The sequence below is a fragment of the Pyxicephalus adspersus genome, chromosome 1 (genome assembly GCF_032062135.1).
Source record: "Pyxicephalus adspersus chromosome 1, UCB_Pads_2.0, whole genome shotgun sequence".
NCBI lineage: Eukaryota > Metazoa > Chordata > Amphibia > Anura > Pyxicephalidae > Pyxicephalus > Pyxicephalus adspersus.
Genome location: NC_092858.1, coordinates 88,366,844 through 88,384,427, shown reverse-complemented (window position 1 = coordinate 88,384,427; position 17,584 = coordinate 88,366,844). Strand labels below are relative to the sequence as shown.

At 36.4% G+C, this 17,584-nt stretch overlaps 1 protein-coding gene across 4 annotated transcripts in view; it reads left to right on the top strand.

Moving 5' to 3' along the window:
- The window catches only part of YPEL2 (yippee like 2), a 51,428-nt gene extending 38,130 nt beyond the window's left edge, over nt 1–13,298 (top strand). For all 4 annotated transcript variants that reach the window (XM_072417394.1, XM_072417403.1, XM_072417421.1 and 1 more), the window contains one exon: nt 3,367–13,298. In XM_072417394.1, the coding sequence (XP_072273495.1) occupies nt 3,367–3,456 (90 nt within the window). In that variant the 3' untranslated portion in view covers nt 3,457–13,298. The remainder of the gene's footprint in view (nt 1–3,366) is intronic.
- Nucleotides 13,299–17,584: the final 4,286 nt, after the last annotated feature.

The window sequence follows — 17,584 nt, the reverse complement described above, 5'->3', positions numbered from 1 at the left end:
CTAAGGCTATACGACCCAGCCATGACGGGGGGGGGGGGGGCACTAGACCATCGTTTTAGGTCAGCATAAATCTTGTTGAGAAGAGGGGTGTAATTGGCTTGGAACAAGGACCGGTACCTAGAGGTTAAATGAATCCCCAAGTATTGAAAGGAATTTTCCTCCCAGCAGAGATCAAAATTTTCTTTCAAAGGTGACAACTGAGGCCCTGGAATAATAATGTTAAGCCTGGGATTTAGATTAATTGACCTGGGGACCTGAAAAGCTTTCAAAAGTCTCCAATGAAACAGATTAGGGAGTGTAATATGTGGATGAGTCACATACATAAGAATATCATCCGTGAACACTGAACATTTATGTTGTGTCTGGCCGCTCTGGATCCCCTTGATATCTTGATTTGCTCGGATAGCCCGAGATAAAGTGGAGATAATGGGCAGCCTTGTCTTGTACCTCTTCTGATGGAAATATTGGGAGAGAGGAAGCCACTTAATGAGATATTCGCTATAGGTTACGCTCGCAAGATATTGATAAAATATTCCCTAAAGCCCATAAGTGACAAAACTGAAAATAGGTACAACCAGGACACGCTATTGAAGGCCTTTTACAGGTCAGTTGCCAGAAGCATTGTGTCTCTCAAGACCATTGCCACAGTTAGTGAAGCAGGGATAATAAATCAATGGAACGTCTCGTATTGTCAGGAGCCTGCCCATATTGCATGAAGCCTACCTGATCCAGATGGATATAGACTCCGAAAAATGCATTCAAATGAACTGATAATATCTTGGTCATAAAGTTCAGATCACAACCGATTAGCGAGATGGGCTTGTAATTAGTGATATTCGTGGAGTCCTTTCTCGGTTTGGGAATAACACTAATGTAGGCACGGTTGGCTTCATGAGGTAGAGGGAGGCCTACTTGCAAATAATTGTAATATTACACAAGATGTGGAATCAGTTGGGGACCAAAAGCTTTGTAATACGCATAGGAGAATCCGTCCGGACCAGGAGCACTGCCCTTTTTAAATAATTTAAGAACTTTGAATGCTTCTTCAACAGAAAGGGGTTTCTCAAGGAATATTTTTCTGATTGGATTTAGAATTAGGCAAGTGGAGCCCATTGAGAAATTCTTCTAAGGCTGCCTGTGGAGGAGTTCTTTTTTCACCATATAGAGAACTAGGCCGATAATATTTTCTCTGGATTCTGAAGAAAGTCTACCATCTTTAGGTTTAAAATTTGGAAGGGCGTGTAATTTGGGTTTGAGGTTTAATTTAAAAACCAACAGTCTGCCAGGTTTGTCTCCCCAGGTATATAAAATGAGTGGACGGCCCATCTCAGGGATTTTCCAGCTTTGGTGGTTAATAAAAGATTGATTTCAGTGTGTAAGGGTTCTATTTGTAGACAAAGGTCCAAATGTGGGATTAGTTTTATGTTGGAGTTGTTGTAGACTATGGTAATTTTTAGTTTTGAGTTGATAAGCTTGTCTTTGGCCTTCTTCCGTTCCGCACCAATTCTAATTAACTCCCCCCTAATGAACACCTTATGGGCTTCCCAATTGTTAGCGGGAGATGTATCCTCTGGGCTGTTGACTAAAAAAAACCCATCAATCAACATTTTTTTTTTCTTTTAAATTAAAGCTGAATAATATACCTTCTTTTGTGCACAGTTGTACAGGCTCCTTCTGTACTGAAACTGATAACTCTGGAACTGATTACACTGTACACTTACAGAAGCTGCAGCAAGTGTGATGGAGTCTTCCTCCTCTCTGAGCTGAAAACTGTCCAGCACCATCTAACCTATTCTTCCCCACTCTTACAGAACCCGCACCACCTCTTTCTTATGATTTAATTTCTCTTAACAATGTTTAGTATCACTTGTTGGTCATTTCCATCTGTCTGCATGCAAATTCGGACTGACATCCCACCCATCATGGCATCATCAGGGCTAACCACTCTGTGATATCATTTCAGAGTAAAAATAAGGCATTTAATGAAAACCAAAAGGTATCAATAGCATATTGATGAGTAAGGAGAGGAGAAAACCGGAACATTTGACATAATAAGCACTTTTAAATTTTAAATGTGTAAACCCTCACTTTTTGGTGTCCGACATCTTTGGCCTGATGCTTGCTGGGCCATTCTGACATGTAAATCTGCATTCCTTCTTGGTAGGACTGAATCTGTCTAATTTCTGTGGATTAGAGTGGCATTCAATTATGGCAATAGGGCAGTAGGAATGTGAGAGATGAAAAACAACACTTTAAAGCTAGGTTCACACCTGTGGTGAGGTTGTGGTGCATTTACCATTTCCTCTTGCCAGAAACTGCTGCCTCGGTATACACTTACATGGTAGTGTCTCCTTGCAGCAGCCCCATAGAGCATAAATAGGGGTGGTATTAGTACTGCTCACTGCCACCAGCTGTCAAATATGCAGACAATGGTTCTTTAAACCCCCTAGCGGTAATCTCGAGTGTGACTCGGGGTGGATTTTACCTGCAAATAGCGGTATTCCCTAGTCTCACTCTGGGTAGCTTTAACCTAATATAAACCCCACTTACCTTGCTCCCTTGTCGTCGTGGATTCAATACAAAATAACTCTAATATAGAGTGCAATACAAAGACATTTTCATATATATATATATATATATATATATATATATATATATATATATATATATATATATATATATATATATATATATATATTATATATGCTACTGTGTTTTGTTTTTTTTTATTAAATGTATTAACTATTGGACATATTTCGTTTCGTGAGCTATGCCTTAGAATTATAGCCTACAATGTCAAATAAATTTCCATGCAAAAAAAAAACGCTTTTTGCATGGAAATTTGGACAGAATTAGAACGCTAGGGGGGTTAAGATCTGATCCTCTGTGTGTGGCAGCTGCAGCGAACAGCATGGGATTGTACAATTTAGAGGCAGACCTGAACTTGGAAATGTTAAAACTTTGCCTTTTAGAATGGCTTGATATTCAGGCATTTCAACAGGGACTTGAGGGCTGCTGCAACTACAAATTCTTGCACTTTAGATTTGGCAGGAGTTGTTCCCCCCCTAATGTAATTATTTTTAAATAAAGCATGATAAATTAGGTTAACTAATGCTGTATATCAAGCTGGTATTTGTATATCAAAGCAGTTCTATATCTAGAAATGCTTCCAGGAATACCCTTGAAGAACAGCAGTCTTGTATCCAGGTAGCTATATGTATCTGCTGTGCAGAAAATCTTTTTAATTGGCTGTCTTGTTCACTTTTAGCACTTTGATCACTTAAGTCCTGTATGCAGATGACAAAGCACTAGTGTTCTCATAGTTTATACTTAGTATATTCTAATAATTGTCTTTGTTTTTAACAGGAACATGCTTTTGAAAGCAGCCAGAAGTATAAAGAAGGCAAATACATAATTGAATTAGCTCACATGATCAAGGATAATGGCTGGGACTGAAGAGATGCACAGAAGCCTGAACATCCAGCTGAACGTGTTATCCTTAGAATGAGCGAGTAACTGAGTGCTTGGTTTCATATGATTCAGAGGCTGTGCCGCATGGAGCATCCTCTCACCCTTAATCCATCATTCTTGGTGAATGGCCTCTAAACTTCTGACACTCTGTCTCTTTGCTTTGTATTCCTTTTGTGAGTTGCCCTCGGCCTCATGCTCTTTTGTAGAGTTGGCTAACGAAAAGCATCAGGAGCCTCATAGCCCAACCAGTTCTTCAACTGTTAAGAGTTGACTTAAAGCTGTGTGTAACATGATGTAAAAGAAGTGGCATACGGGGGTCGTCCAGTAGAACAGAAGGGAGGTATAGTCTTTCAATGGCGGGAGGGACATATGATGGTGATGACGATGATGTCCTAAAATTTAGGTTATGGAACATTTTTTTTTTTTTCATTACAAGAGGAAAATACCTCACTGTTACTTTTGGATAATATGTGTAATTACCCTAGATAAACTGGGTTAATAATTTATACCTTGAAGAAACCAAAAACATGCAGAATAGAAAATTGATTATTTTCAGGAACTTTCTGACCATCTAGTGGTACTTAGTAGTTTTTTCTTCCTTCAGATGATTTGGCTACAACTGTATTGCCTCTGATTACAGTAGCATTGTCAGTTTACTGAAAAAGATGACTATTTCAGAAAAATACAATTTCACTGTGCACCGTGAGTTTATTACACCTATTACAAAGCCTGTATATGGTTGCATTACTTATGTCTGCCCTGGCACCGTTGCTTCAAACCAATCCAGTGTCCCCAGGCATTCAAATGTCCATACTGGACTTGTAACAGTTGTTTAGTATGTTTTTGTGATGAGCAAGGTAATGATTTTGTTTTGTTTTATTTTTCTAGCAATTGGTGCAGAAGGGTGTACATTGACATCCTTCAGTCACTCATAATAAATACAGGAATAGGAATGGTTGCCAAGTTTAAAGGCTTCGGGGAAAATAGTGAAACCAGAATATGAATACCAACAATAGTTTATTGATTTGTTTTCTAAGATAATTGGGAAACCATTTGCATTTTTAAAATAAGTTGATTTTGTTGTGCAGTTAATGGCTTCCCAAGTTTCATGGTATCATTTGATAAACTATTCCTGTATCCATCAATAGCCTGGTTATTTGTGGTCTGTAATATTGGAAGCAATTTTGATATCAGTTCACTTGGACTACTTGATTTAAAAATGTCCCTGAGTCCTTGAGTTGTGGAATAGCGAACTGATGGTAGATTTACTAATTTTTTTTTCCCCTCTTTCTAACACGGGTGGTCAATTTTTTTTCTTTGGATTCTATATTATTAGAAAGTGCACCCAGTCTGCAAACAGAGATTGTTCCTTTTTTTTGTTTTCAAATTAAAATGCCAACCTTAACAGATCCCTATAAAGTGATTTAAAATATGATTTTTAAGCTTTTATTTCATATTTTGCGTTCTGTGTTTCAGTTAGTTGCACTTAATGTAAGCAAGTTTTAAATGAAAAACCAAAGGATGAATTTTTTTCATTTTGTTGTGTGACTGCCTGTCAATGTAACAGGAATCGACTGTATAATAAGAAAGTGCATATTCTGTCCATATAACACATCCACACCTGAATGAAAATACTCTTGTGCAGAATGTATATAATTTAGTGCTTATAGACCCTTGCATTTTATTGTAAAGCCACATTGACATTTTTTGCGATTTCACAACTATTTTTACCATATTGAATCGATATGGTAAATACAGTCAAGTGCATTATTCAAACCTTAAATAATCCTCCTACTCGACCACATTTAGGCAGTCAAATCAGTCTGCTCTCCACTCCACATCTTTTCAACTATCTTGTGTCTTACATATGACCCTGTTGACCAACTTGTAGATTTGCTAAACTGAAAATATTTTGATACGAGAGTAAAACGCGTCCAAAATGCCCATGGCGTACTCGTTTCACATGCTTTTTAGATTTGGGGTGTGGTAAGGAAATAGCTTTACCTTAGCTCCTCTAAAAGCATGTGCCAAACACTTTAGAAGAACATTTTACAGGATTCTTCCATAGACTTGAAAGGAGGAGTTTAACAAAATTTGCAGGTTTCAATGCCTGATATATGTTGCAGGCAAAAATTAATGCTATTTTGCTGTGTGCATTAGACTCTTCACTTATTATTAACAGGCAGCATTTAATTTGCTTAGCATTTGAAGAGCTTTATTAATGTGAAGCAAATGCCAGTTCTTTATGTGAATGAGGCCTTAAAAGAAATAAAATAGGATAAGGGTTTTGCCCCAAGCAGCCAATCCTATTGCAATTAGTATTTTCCATTGCAGGGTTAGAGATAAATAGTAACATATGGCTGGTGTAGGCAGTAACTACACATTTTTGCTTTTCTTTAGTTTTATAGACCGTTTGAGAATTCAATTCATTGAGGATAATCGAAGACGGAAAGAAAAAAGCATGTCTCATGTTGTCTCCTCTAAAATTACATTTGGGTTCTAAATGAAACCCACTGTTTTAGAATTACAAAATTAATGTTGTTGTTTCTGGGAATAGCAAAGTGGTTTGTTGGAACAGTGTCTGTGTGTCTGTGACACTGGAAATTAATTCTCACAGGCTTTCGGCCCGCCTGAGTTATGTAAGAGCGTCTGTTTTGAGCAATAACAAAATAGGTATATATAATAAGGATACCTTGAAGCCAATATGTAAATTTTGACATGTAAAAGCAAGAAATAAATGAGCACCTCCTTTATTAGAAACTGCCTATTCTTCTTGCTCTCCTTGGCCTAAAGACCACTTGGGGAGAAGGCAGAATTTAAATTCATCATTTGCTGAAAATACTAAGAAAAGTTTATGCAGTAATTTATGGTACAAGGCTATATGCTTGTCTCAGAGTGATGCAAAACAAAGTTCAAAGTAATTAATTTAGGGACTCTGGCAATTAAAATTTATATTTGTTCTGAGGCTTAAAAGTTTTAGAAGAGAAAAGCAGTTTTATGTTGAAACTATTTCATAAAAAAGTAAAATTTACTGTTTACCTTTCAGATCAATATACGCAGAGGTTGACCGCTTAATAATCAGTAGTGGTTTGACCTTAGTCTTCCTAATACAGGCTGTTCAATGTCTGCATGCTTATGAGTTCTGAAATAAAGTAATGCAATTTCCAATGAAAATGTTTTAAAAAAAACAAAGACCACATATTCTTTAAATAGTGTCCAACCTATGACAGAACTCTGTGGCAAGCTTTTTGGCAAGCTTTAAGACAAACTAATTGAGACAATGGCCCTGATTTATTAAAACTCTCCAAGGCTGGAGTGAATACACTTTCACTGGTGAAGCTGGGTGATCCAACAAACCTGGGATGGATCTGGTCCAAGTTTCAAAGCATTTGCTAGCAAAAAGCAAATGACATTGAAGAAATCCATTCCAGGTTTGCTTGATCACCCAGCTTCACTGGTGAAAGTGTATTCTTTCCAGCCTTGGAGAGCTTTAATAAATCAGGCGCAATCTCTGCTCTCCCCCACTTCACAGGTTTGGACTAGCAGGACTGTGCAAAGCAGGGAGCTCTAATAGGTTCTATGGAACTGATTGTTTGTCTCCCAGGTTCTGCTGCAGTTATTTTAACACCTTAGTGACTATCGACTTCCTACAACTGGGGATTGAGCATTAGAGTATGTTGGAGTGTGCAGCAATAAGAAAAAATTCACTCATCAGCAGTTATACATAAACTGTCCAGGATGGGGATAACATCAAAGTAGCTGTAAAGGGTGACTGACTGAGTTTTATTACATTTACAAGTTGGGGATTGAGCATTACAATATTTCTCTACATGGCTGTGAGTTGCTTGCTTCCAAGTGGATTGTTTGTTTAAGCAGATTCATTACTAGTACCAGATTTCATGATGCAACTAACACCAGACACAACTGCATTTACTCCTGACTGCTTTAGTGGAGGAAACTAAGACAACCAGCAGACAGACAGAAGACCGTAAATGGGAAGAGTAATTGCACCATGGAACCTGTTGTCAATAATCGGCTCTCATCTATTACAGCTGCAGCCATGTTGTAAATCCTTTTCAGCCCACAGAGAGTCATCATTTTCTATATACTAAAATATATTGTTTGTGGTTTGATGGAAGCTAATAAACAATGGCTATAGATTGCTATAGAATAGAGCTACACAGTCAGTTTTAATCTTTCTATAGAGAGACCTTTTATTGGCAATCATCTCATTTGCAGCACATTCAAATCAATGTGATGCCAAAAAATGACGGTCAACTAGCAGCTAATTTTCTCATTAGCAAAAGATAAAATTCTCCCATGTAGCCCTCGCCGTATTTTTAAAGTACTGAAATGAATCCAGAAAACGGTTTGTGTTACAGAGCACAAAACTATAGAATGATCATTGGTTTTTAAGTGCTGCAGGTTTTTAAGTTTTATGCAGTTTTTTTTTATATAGTCTATAGGCTTATCAACATTTCTTAGGACATAAGATTGTAAATCATTTTTTTTTTTCAGTTTGAAAATATCTATTCCATGTAGTAATCAAATAGCTTTACCTTTGCATTTAAATATAAAATAAAGTAAATAAATACTAGCAATATTTCTCAATTATTCATACCGGGGCCCAACTATAATATCCCATATGCTCCATTGACCTGCAAGGATGCTGTCACTGTACTAGGAATGTGCTATAAAGCCATGAGCTCTATTTACCCTTCCACCTCCCAGTGTAAAAAGTGTGAGCCAATCAGATACAGAATATGTGTTGCGTACAGCTTCTAGATATACCCATTCACAGTCTTGTCACTGGGCTTTTTGTACTGCACCACAAATAAACCCATGCCTTATTCACAAAACAAAGCAGACACAGTAAACTATTATCCTGGATCATCAAGTTTACTTCTTTCTGTGTTACTGAATGCAAAACACTTGAACAATAGAAATGTTCCTGAAAATTTTCAGTGACCAAAGCTACAGAGTATTGTTGCATTCATATTCGTGCATTCCTAAACCCATAAACTATCTACAAGTATAAAGCTATGTTGAATATGCCAAATATTAGGGATGTTACTAGTCACTAAGGAGCTGATAGACTAGAATATTGGCTAATATTAGCTATATATGGCAAACTTGAAATTTGAATAGGAGGACTTTTACATATTTCCATTGGATGCTCCATCTGTTTCCAGTGAAAAATGTTAGCCACTGATTTGACTATATTCAGTCTTAAGCTGGTATAACTGTGTATTTTTTACTTAAAATATTCTTGTTTATCCTTTATTCAACTTTTATTATTTCACCAGACTATGACTCTTCTGCTTGAGCTTCAGGGGTCATTTATATTTTAACAGTTGCTGTAAACTGCCTGACCTGACAGCTTCTTAGTGTACTCAACAATATTAAAAAATCTGAGCCCAATAGTTGTTTACATTATCCCAAATTGTGGAATTTTTTTTTGAGATTGTTTTTTATTCTAAGGAGCCGGCAGACTGTATGAGGTCAGATCTATAACAGGTCAGGAACTGTCAAATTTCAGGTAAGATCCCACTCTCAAGGTGAACTGTCATATTGATCCAATAAGTATAGCTAAATAAGAAGGGGATATAAACCTCTCATAAGTAAGCGTGAACTGTTATAATAATTTAGGACTAAATAAGAATTTCATAAGCCATATGGCCATTTTGTTTCTTTTTACGGTTCATTTATAAGTCTGCAGTAGTACATTAGTAAAATATTCTCTTCCTACCAATGCTGCACTAAAGAAGAGCATGTTTTGGGTTGTATGAACCATTGCATTTTTAGTTTAAGCCTTGAAATTCAGCTTCTACATAACACTATCCATGGATCAGCTAAATTGAACTCAAAAACATTTAATACACAGAGCTCTCCTGTGTTAATGGAAAGGATAGGGGCAGAGTTTACGATCTGCAACATTTTTGTTGGTTCTGATTTATCTTTTCTCTTCCATTTGTCCTTTCACTTCCTATGCACCTCACTTGGATTGCAGGGGTTTACCCTAGGTATAATTATATTGGGCTAGAACTTTTTCATTGAGGTTTATTGCATATATTTTTTTCCGCAGATTGTCAGAGTATTTTCAAGTGATATTAACATATTGAACATGTCATTCCCCTTTCTGGTATCAGTGTTTTACATTCTAGTTATTTTTCCCCTCTGAAGAGAAATTTTACATAACTGTACATTTTAAATTTGTACTAAATGCATTTCAATTCAATCAAGTTATATAAACACAATCATCCCATTAGATGCCATGTAACTGATAGCGTTCAAATTGTAATGCATTTGAATTCAACCAGAATATATGAACACAAGCATCCCATGAGATGGGATGGAACTGATCATGTTTAACTATAATATGTAAGTTTTAACTCACCCTTCAAGGGCACAGTGACCTAGAGTTAATTAGAACAGTGAAACACAATCCGTGATGTCATCAAAATAACATAATCTATCCCTGTTTGCTGGTTTGCCTGTCATTGTTGGGTGGTATTGTCTCATCAGCAATACTGTTCACATTTCAAGTATACACAAACATACAGTAAACTTAACAGCAGCTGGACATGATGTATGATTGATTCAGGTACATGGAAGTTTGTGTTCATAAAAGTTGACTATTCAGTTCTTATCACTGTTCATGCTGTCAGCAGATTAACTGCAAACACCAAGCAGGTTATTTACACTTTGCATACAGAACATTAATACCTTTTGGTGCATTCATACCATGAAAGGTTTGGGCAAACTCAAATACAGCCGCATAGTAGAAAAGCCTACTGTATTTACCAATGGCATATTAAGAGTTTTACAGCTTGAAACATGTATAGAAATATAGGCTTTCATTTACCAGTTGCAAGCACATTCTTCAGTGGACCAACATCACACTAAACCATATATATGATATAAAAAAAAGGTCTAATGAATTTCCCTTAGCAATCAATGAGAAATCCCCTTTAGTTTTCAGCATATAAGAGAAAAACATTACTCATGTAGTCCAAATTGAAGTTTGCAGCTTTTGGTTCTTTATGAACAGACATAGAACCTTCAGCTAATATACTAAAGTTCAAGACCTCCCATTATAAATAGTGGTTCACTTTTTCAGTAGTTATTGTTTTAAAAGAAAAAGTCCTCAATTTTTACCTTCCAATTATCTTTTGACGAACCTTGGTCCAGAGCAGACAAAAAGATCCAGACTTTTCATTATTACCATTTTTTTCAGTCACGTTTACTTTTATGGCTTTTTTTTTTCTTTTTTTAAAATGCTCTTTTAAAGTCTTTACATTTAGAGGTTATCCTTTTTTTTCTCACCAACTGGATAACTTTTGAGAATCCTGGGTATTTTAACACCCCTTATGTCTTTTCAGTCTTTCTTTTATTTGTGGGTGTCCTAACCAAAGTCACTGTTCTGTGCTTACATTGACAAAGCTTTAGAAAGTTGTGATTTACTATGTTGTAATGCTGCTAAGACTGTACTTTACACACGGAGTAAGCGCAAGGAACACATAAAGTTGGAGCAAGTGTGTGTAGCCAATACATTATAGCTTGATGATGGATGAAGAAAATACTTTTTCTGTTTCTGCAAAATCCAGCCCTGGATGATATCTAGGAAAAATGCTTACATTACCCCCAACATGAAAAGTGTTGTTTATAAAACTATAATCCTGTGGTCAGCACCCCCAAAACATTTAATTTTTGGTTGATTTATTATCTTACTTTCTCTGTAGTATTGATTCAATCTACACATTCTACATTTGAATGTTTGAGTGCATATTTAGGTAACCCACAGCAATCTGTAAAATTCCTCCTTTCATCAGTTTAGAGCAATAAGAGCAGATTCATGAGTGCTGATTAGATTCCATGGGTTACCATTCTTTGCACAATACCTTTTCCCTTAATAATTCTTGGTTAGTATGATCATTTGTTTTCAAAGCTTAACTAGTGCGCCATGTGGTTTCCTTGTCAAACAAAAATGGCTTTCTGAAGTGGAAAAAGCTTTGCTGGGATTACTTAATACCATGATGCAAATATTGTATAAGAAACTGACTTCTGTAGAAAAATGTGATAAAATAGTAAAAAGCTGCCCTCTTATTGGATGCTACAAGTCACAATACTTTCTACATCATGGTAATAAATTATCCTTGTAATTGCTCAAGTACTATAGTATGACTTTAAAACATCACTACTTGAAGTGAACCCTCAAGAGCAGAAAAATAGAAGCTTTCATTGCAGACTTATTTTTACGGGTGCAGTCTCCTTGGCTGTTGTCCTTATCTGGAGCCAGAATCTTGACAACAGCTCTTGAGAGTCTGAACATAATGAGGATTGATCAACTAAAGGGAGTCTAGGTTGTTGATTTTACAAAGTGAATTATCATTCATCAAAGAATAATTCATTTAGTGAAGCTTTGCTGACTTTAGCTATCCAATGATATACAAGCAAAAATCATTTTTTATTTTTTTTTTTGCTTGTGATTGGTTATTCTTTTAAGTGAATGTTTATCACATAAACAATACTAAGCTACTTAATTATCTGTAGGTCATCAGCCTAAACTCCTAGTAAATCAGTCCCATTAATAAGTTGGCAATTAAGCTTCTGTATTTGTACCTTCCAGGAGTTAGTGCTATCAGAACTTAGTATATAGAGTTATCTTGTGAATAGTGACTTGACCAGATAGTTAATGCAACTTTTTGCTAATCTTCTCTAGCAGATATATCAGTAAAAACAACTCCTTTAGTGAATGTCTCTAATAATTAAAGCTAAAGTTTTTTTATGGTAAATATTCTATATATTGATTGTTTAGATTTGGTGAATGAGCTAGTGCATTGGAGTTAGTAGGCATGCACAGTTTGGCACATCCTTTTGATTTTTTTTCACAGGGCAGAGCATAACTTGATAGCTCTATGCAAGTAGAAACCAAATGGCCAACCTACCCAAACCTATGCCAGTAATGGGTGGACTCTGATGTGTTGAATCACCCATTGGCTTGTTATGACTCCTAAAGATTTTCACTGAAATATTTTTTTAGGGTAATCACAGCTGTGGTGAGAAATATAGGGAGCTGTGAGTGATTGTTCCTGTCGGTGTCTACCAAAAATCCAATATCTCTTTGGGTGGGTTGGCCCTTTAAGAACATTTGTGCCTGTAGCACTGGAAAATATTCTTGATAATATTATACATTAATCCTAATTCCATCTAAAACTACCAGTTTAGTTTTCTTTGGAAATGATACTATACCGGAAATTATATATATTCCTATATGTAATAAATGTTGATGAATATTACATAGACATATTCGGCCTATTGGGTACTGTTTGTAATTATTCTGTCAAGGGCAGTCAAAAGCCAAATGTTTGTAAGTAATGGAAAGATAACTGAGGAAGAAATGGGAAAAGTTAAATATGTTTCTATGTTAAGCACTGTGAGGTCTTCTGAAATCTTTACTATTAAGGGGATTTGTGAGGCTCATGCATGTAGCAACTTAACGTGGAATCTATCTTCCCTGTTAAACTTCTTTACAAATGTAATTCACATGTGAGGTAAGAGAAATCCACATTCTATCTTACAAGAAATAAGAATCAGATACCTGTGTGTATTGCTTTTGTGTTTACAAAATGTCTCATTCTTATTTTGGCTTCTATAAGTTTATCAGGTCACATTTTTTTTGTTTTTATAAATGTATTTGTTTGTCTTCATGTTTCGTGTAAATGTACATAGTTATTCAGTATTAGAGGAAAGTGCATTATTTCTGTCATATTTACAATGCGTTGGTGCTCATTTGAGAAAAAAATAAAGTTTTATTAAAGATACAAGTGTTTTGTCTTTTTTTTTAAAAATGGTATTTCATGAAATGTTTTTAAAAAGAAAAGCTTTGGTTTGGTAAAAATGAGAAGGACTATACTCTCAATATTTTTTTTTTTTTTTTTTATAATGAGTTTTTCTTTAGGTCAGAATTAACAAGGATTTTAACCCCAACTAAAAAAAGAGTAAACCACTCCTCTTGATCTGCTATGCCTAAATCAAATTACACAGAAGTTATACAACTGCTTTACTGTAACTTTGCATCACAAAGCAAGACCCATCTGTCAAAATGATAGCCAGGAATTGATGGTAAATGTGGCTGGATTGTTGCAAGGGAGGAGGGGCTCCACGCCACATGCACACAACCTATTTACATTTATTTGGGCTTTGTGTTGCAGGCCATCGGCTCTAGTTAAAAAAAAAAAAAAAAAAAAACAGAATCTGACATTCCCTGATGAGAATCAATTTCTAGCGTTGAAACACATGGGCCTGAAAGATTCCCAGTAGAAAACATTTTAGGGGATTGTCTGATTCCCTATTTTATAAATAGAGCCCAAAGTGTCCATAACTGGTTGAAATGTCATTTTCAAAGGGTGTGGAATTTGGGACCCGGGTTACAATGTGTTATGAATATTGATGCACCGCCCAATGCACCTACAATGCAGTGCACCACAAGGCACCTAGGGACCAAGTAAATGCAAACCAAAGAGACCTACAAGAGAGGCCTTCTAGCTAATAAAGGTAATGACTAGCAAAAGGTTAAATTCCAAATGTTTAAAATGACTTATTCTTTAGTGTGTAGGGCTTCTGGTACCGTTAAATCTTAAGCCTGGAGCTAAAGCTGCCTTTTCATAGCGTTTTTTCTAAAAATAATTACTGTATATATCTCATAAAAAAAGAGGAAATGTAAAATGTCATATGACATCAATAAGGTTAATAGCCATTTTTATTTACCAGTTATTTTTTACTGATGGAGCCTATAGCTAATAATATAAACAGTGCCAGAGACTGTACATCTTCTTTGTAACCTTCACAATAAAGAATGGCAAATTATAGAGCAATCAGGGACATTACTTGAATAATTGATAAGGTTATTGACTCTGCCAGTAGAAAGCCAGCAAGAGGAGGATATTTCAGCTGTGTTGTACAGTGATTACAGAATCTGTGTCTAATATTAACCGCTAATGGACAATGATATTCTATAAATGGTTGATACCTTCCATCACAAATGCACATGATGATGGCAGCCAGAAAGACATAGATAAACAAACAAGGTCCTGCAGCAAAACTAGAAAGAAGAATGCAATTTTAAGTTTAAATATGATCTAAGACCTGTCATCAAGTGATTTTAGGACAATGGTTTGGTAAGCACTGTTGCTGCCTAGCAGCAAGAAGGTTCTGAGTTAAGATTCAGCCACATCTACATTGCCTTTATTTATTCTCCTTGTGTTTTGGGTTTTTTACAATGACCACAAGATCTGAGAGCTACTTCTTTTCATGAGGATCACAAAAGGCTGCAAGTTTTGTCCTCAGCCTTTTTCTTCTGAATACTGCTGAGAGAGAAGTGCACAAGTTTTCTGGCATGCATGATAACGGGGAGCAGACACTACCAAATTTATTTACTTCTAATTGCTTGTTATCATTTGATGCATGTACTGTGATTTAACACAAACCGCTCCAAAAATTAATTCAACAATATACAATTCTAATGGTGCTGATACGAACACAAACATGTCAGAAGAGACACAATCATTGCCATACTGATGCAACCAGAAACATATTTAAAGGCAGAATAGGTGTCATACCGCCATATTCAGGAGCACACTCGCAATCGGTGCAGTACTGACCTACCATCCTGGAACATATCTACAAATATACCATCAGTGCCATACTGACACAAGCACACACATGTTAGCAGAGACACAATCATTGCCATATTGATGCAACCAGAAACATATGTAAAGGCAGAATAGGTGTCATACCGCCATATTCAGGAGCACACTCGCAGTCGGTGCAGTACTGACCTACCATCCTGAAACATATCTACAAATATACTATCAGTACCATACTGACACAAGCACACACATGTCAGCAGAGACACAATCATTGACACACCCACAAACATAATTAAAGGCAGAATAGGTGGCATACTGCAATAATCAGGAGGACACTCATGAATGGTACAGTACCAACCTAGAAACATATCTACAAATCTACAATCCGTACCATACTGACACTGGCATCTGTATAACTATTTTGTGCCATTATATATCATTGAGTGCATTTTTGTAACTTGCAGCAATGCATGCATCATTGTAGGTGTGCTCATATATAAATCTATATTTTTTTTATTTACTTTTACTATTAATAGCATATCTGTTCATTGAACAGGACGGATATGAAAATGTTTGCCAGTGCAGTAATAGAGATCCGGGTAATGAGTGGTGTTGAGCTGTGAAAAATGTATACCTAATAGGTAATCAGTGATAAGAGCCTGTAAAAAATAACAATGGCAGATAGGGGTATTGGATTAATTCACCTAAAGCTACATACACACTTCCAATTATTATCGTTGGAAAACGAACGACGAACGTTCATGCACGATATATATGAACGATCGTATAGCACCGATCCTGTACATAGAGTTAACGACACGATCGTTCGTAGATATTGTACACACAATAGATATACTTTTTTACGAACGATTTTTTGCCCAATCGATCGTTCGTCGTTCGATTGGAACGATAAAAATTGGAAGTGTGTACGCACCTTAAAGGTTCTTTGAAAACCTACAGATAAAATTGTAAGTCAAAATATTAATAGCAAAATAGATTTGAGGCAAGCCTAAAAGATCATAAATTCTCTGTCTCCACCTAGTGTTTTAAAACAAATTGTCAGTTAGGTCTATTAAGTCCAACAAGTAATAATACAATTGCTGAAAAGCACATCAATTATTTAAACAAAGAAGTGCTAAGATAATAAAACATCAGTTAATTTGCCCTTTTCAAGGTAATCTGCTGGCAAAAGCTTCAATACCTTTTACCAATTGCATACAGTCTCGATGAATATAAGCAATATGGGAAATTTTGTTCAATAAAAGAAGCCTGTGTGGCTAACTAATACTTTGGTTCCCAAATCAGCATTACTGTGCACTGTGGTGTGCTGCAACACACATGTAAACAGGGTTACGTGTGGGTGCCGTTTAGAATAGCAAGCAATGTACCATGCTGAGATAAATAACATGCCTTAAAGTGCATTGCGGTAACATGCGCTTTACTGAGTGTGATGTGATCACAAAGCATAGCAGGTGTGATTGGGCCTTAAAAGCCTCCAATAACCAGTAAGCTACATATATTATTTTTGCAGGCTGTACAGTTGTAAATGTATACAGATATGGGTTAGGAAGGTGCTGTGATCAAGAGTTGATCAAGAGGGTGCAATAGACAGGACCTGTGACCTGAACATTGTATACTTGTAGGCCAGGTAAGAGGTAGAAGATTTTCTTCACTATTTCCTAACTGTACTACTGGTTTATTCTGTCTAAATGGCATCAGGTAGCTTGAAGCTTCTTCACTCCTTGCCTGATCAGTGCTGAGACATTGATTCCCTTGTCTCCATGTGACACCATCTGGACTGAAATTAAAGAGCAACATTCACTATATGACCTTTGTTGCACATTGAAAACCATGAGAGAGTATAGGATATTGCAAGAGCTATACTTCATCTTCATCTGTGTATTCACACTAAATGAGGTTGAGGCTGGTTTCTTTAGGTAGTTCCACTGTGGTTGTTATTTAACAGTTAATATCTCTTTTTTTTTTTTTTGATTACAGGTGTTTTCCTACGGTGCAGTTGCATGTGTCCCAGGGCAGTCTGGTGCTTTAACTGCTTCCTTTTATCAACTTCAAAATGTGCTACAAAATGCTCCACAATCGCACCTGAATGTCCACAAAAAGAAACGCCTGTGACTGCTCCCAGATATCAAGCCACTGAAAATAGGTGCCTGGGGGCGGTTACCCACAGTTCCGCAACAGCAGTCTGAAAATATAATATATTTATAAAGTTTGTACTTGGAAATGTTCTTGAACCCTTACTGACTTTGTCTGCCACTGGATCACAATATTTTAAGATTATGAAGGTCACATTTTATGGGTGTCATCCTGGCATGTGGCCAGTGACCCCTGTGCAGAACTTACCTGGGCCCCCTGTTGAAATTGTGGCAGCAGTACTGAAAGTTTAAAAGGTATCCCTGAGGCTACTGGACCTGAGAACCCCAAATCCACAGTGACTGACATCT